The following is a 2,213-nucleotide window of genomic DNA, read 5'->3' as shown; positions in this document are numbered from 1 at the left end:
ATCATGTCAGTTACCATTTCTACACTAGGTGTGCCTTTGTGAGACCTCTAACCCAAAGATTTGGAGAGCATCAATTCATAAAGAAACCCAACTCAAATATGTCTTGGGGAATGGAAGAAGAGGGTAAGTTTGCTTGAAAAAGTGACATGAACATGGAGTCAAATGATAAATGTGAAAAATCCAAGGCAGCCATAGTTCCCAAAAATCTTTGAGACTCAGTTTACTCTTCTGGTAAATGGGTGTAGTGTCATCAGCCTCAAGGTCGTTTAAAGGAAGGCCACATTTGTAAAAATGCTTGGAACAAATTGCCATGGCAAATAACACAAAAGACACCCAATGTCACAGACTCTGATCTGTGTACTGAGGAGAATCAGGAAGAACAAGAGAGTCATAATCCATTTGCAATTTTTATTTTTTATTGGAGTATAGTTGCTTTACAATGTTGTGTTCGTTTCTGTTGTACAACAAAGTGAATCAGCTATCTGTATATATATATATATATATATATATATATATATATATATCCCCTCCCTCTTGGACCTCCCTCCCACTCCCTAACCCATCCCACCCATCTAGGTCATCACAGAGCACCTAGCTGAGCTCCCTGTGCTATACAGCATGTTCCCACTAGCTATCTATTTTACACATGGTACTGTGTTATTTGTTAATCACTGTACCTTTAAAAATGTCCTTTATCCTACAAAATGATGCTGCTGATGTTACGTTTATTGTTCTAATTTTCTTAATGGATAAAATTCAAAGTTCGAAATACTTAAAAAATTGAAGATGAACATATATATATATTTGCAATTTTTAGGTATTTCAAACTTTGAATTTTATCCGTTAAGAAAATTAGAACAACAATAAACATAATAACATCAACAGCATCATTTTGTAGGAGAAAGGACATTTTTAAAGGCACAGTGATGAACAAAGAAAGTCCCCACCATGAAATCATACTTCATCTCTCTCTTATTTTTCTCATTTTGCTGCAGACTGGTGAAAGTGACCTCACAAACTATCTTTGACCTACAGGTAAGCATTCAGGAGCCTCTGAAATAGACCAGTGGCAGCTCAGTGCCTTGGATAGATTCAGTAAATCACAGAGACATTAACAATTAAGCAAGCAGGTGCGGTTGAACTTTTACTTTCTCATCTGCAGATCGAAACATTGTGCTGCAACCTACAAATGAAAGAAGATGTTTACAAAACATATGTCTGATAAGCGGTTAATATCCAAAATATTTAAGGAACTCATACAACTCAACAGCAGAAATCGTCACCATCATCATCACCGTCACCATCACCATCGTCATCTGATTAAAAAATGGGCAGAGGACTTGAACAGACACTTCTCCAAAGAAGATATACAAATGACCTACCTGTCGCGCGGCGGAGCAAGCGCTGAAGGCTAGGCGGGCAGTGAGTCGCCATGGAACCCGATGGGACCTACGAGCCGGGCTTCGTGGGTATTCGATTCTGTCAGGAATGGTGAGACCCGGCCAGCACTGTGGAAGGGGAGCAAGTAGTGGCCCCAGTACTGACCTCTGACCTCCCCCTCCCCACAGTAACAACATGCTTTACCCCAAGGAGGACAAGGAGAACCGCATTCTGCTGTACGCGTGCCGGAATTGTGATTACCAGCAGGAAGCCGACAACAGCTGCATCTACGTCAACAAAATCACGCACGAAGTGGACGAACTGACCCAGATCATCGCTGACGTGTCCCAGGACCCCACGTTGCCGCGGACCGAAGACCACCCTTGCCAAAAGTGCGGCCACAAGGAGGCGGTGTTCTTCCAGTCACACAGTACCCGGGCCGAGGATGCCATGCGCTTGTATTACGTGTGCACGGCCCCACACTGCGGCCACTGCTGGACCGAGTGAACCACTCTCCCCCTTGTGTAATAAATGCTGTGTTCTATGAAAAAAAAAAAAAAAGAGAGAGAGAAGGACAACATCACCAGTTATCAAGGGAATGCAAACCAAAATCACGGGATACCACCTGACAGCTGCTAGAATGGCTATTATTGAAAGACAAGACATAAATGCTGGTGAGAATGTGGAGAAAAGGGAACCCTTGTGCACTGTTGCTGGGAATGTAAATTTGTGCAGCCACTATGAAAAACAGCATAGAGATTCCTCAAAAAAATAAAAATAGAACCACCATATGATCTAGCAATTCCACTTCTAAGTATGTATTCAAAGTAAAT

General features: G+C 41.9%; 1 protein-coding gene across 1 annotated transcript; it reads left to right on the top strand.

Annotated features, from left to right (window-relative positions):
* Positions 1-1,380: 1,380 nt before the first annotated feature.
* LOC103015962 (DNA-directed RNA polymerase II subunit RPB9-like) lies at positions 1,381-1,929 on the top strand. Its single transcript, XM_007178877.3, has 2 exons — positions 1,381-1,491; positions 1,569-1,929. Exons 1-2 carry the CDS (start codon positions 1,433-1,435, stop codon positions 1,885-1,887), a joined length of 378 nt encoding a protein of 125 aa, XP_007178939.1. The 5' UTR covers positions 1,381-1,432; the 3' UTR covers positions 1,888-1,929.
* The last annotated feature ends 284 nt before the right edge of the window (positions 1,930-2,213 follow it).

The sequence above is a fragment of the Balaenoptera acutorostrata genome, chromosome 3 (genome assembly GCF_949987535.1).
Source record: "Balaenoptera acutorostrata chromosome 3, mBalAcu1.1, whole genome shotgun sequence".
Lineage (NCBI taxonomy): Eukaryota > Metazoa > Chordata > Mammalia > Artiodactyla > Balaenopteridae > Balaenoptera > Balaenoptera acutorostrata.
Note: the sequence above shows the minus strand (reverse complement) of the source record. Positions and strands in the feature narration are given on the sequence as shown.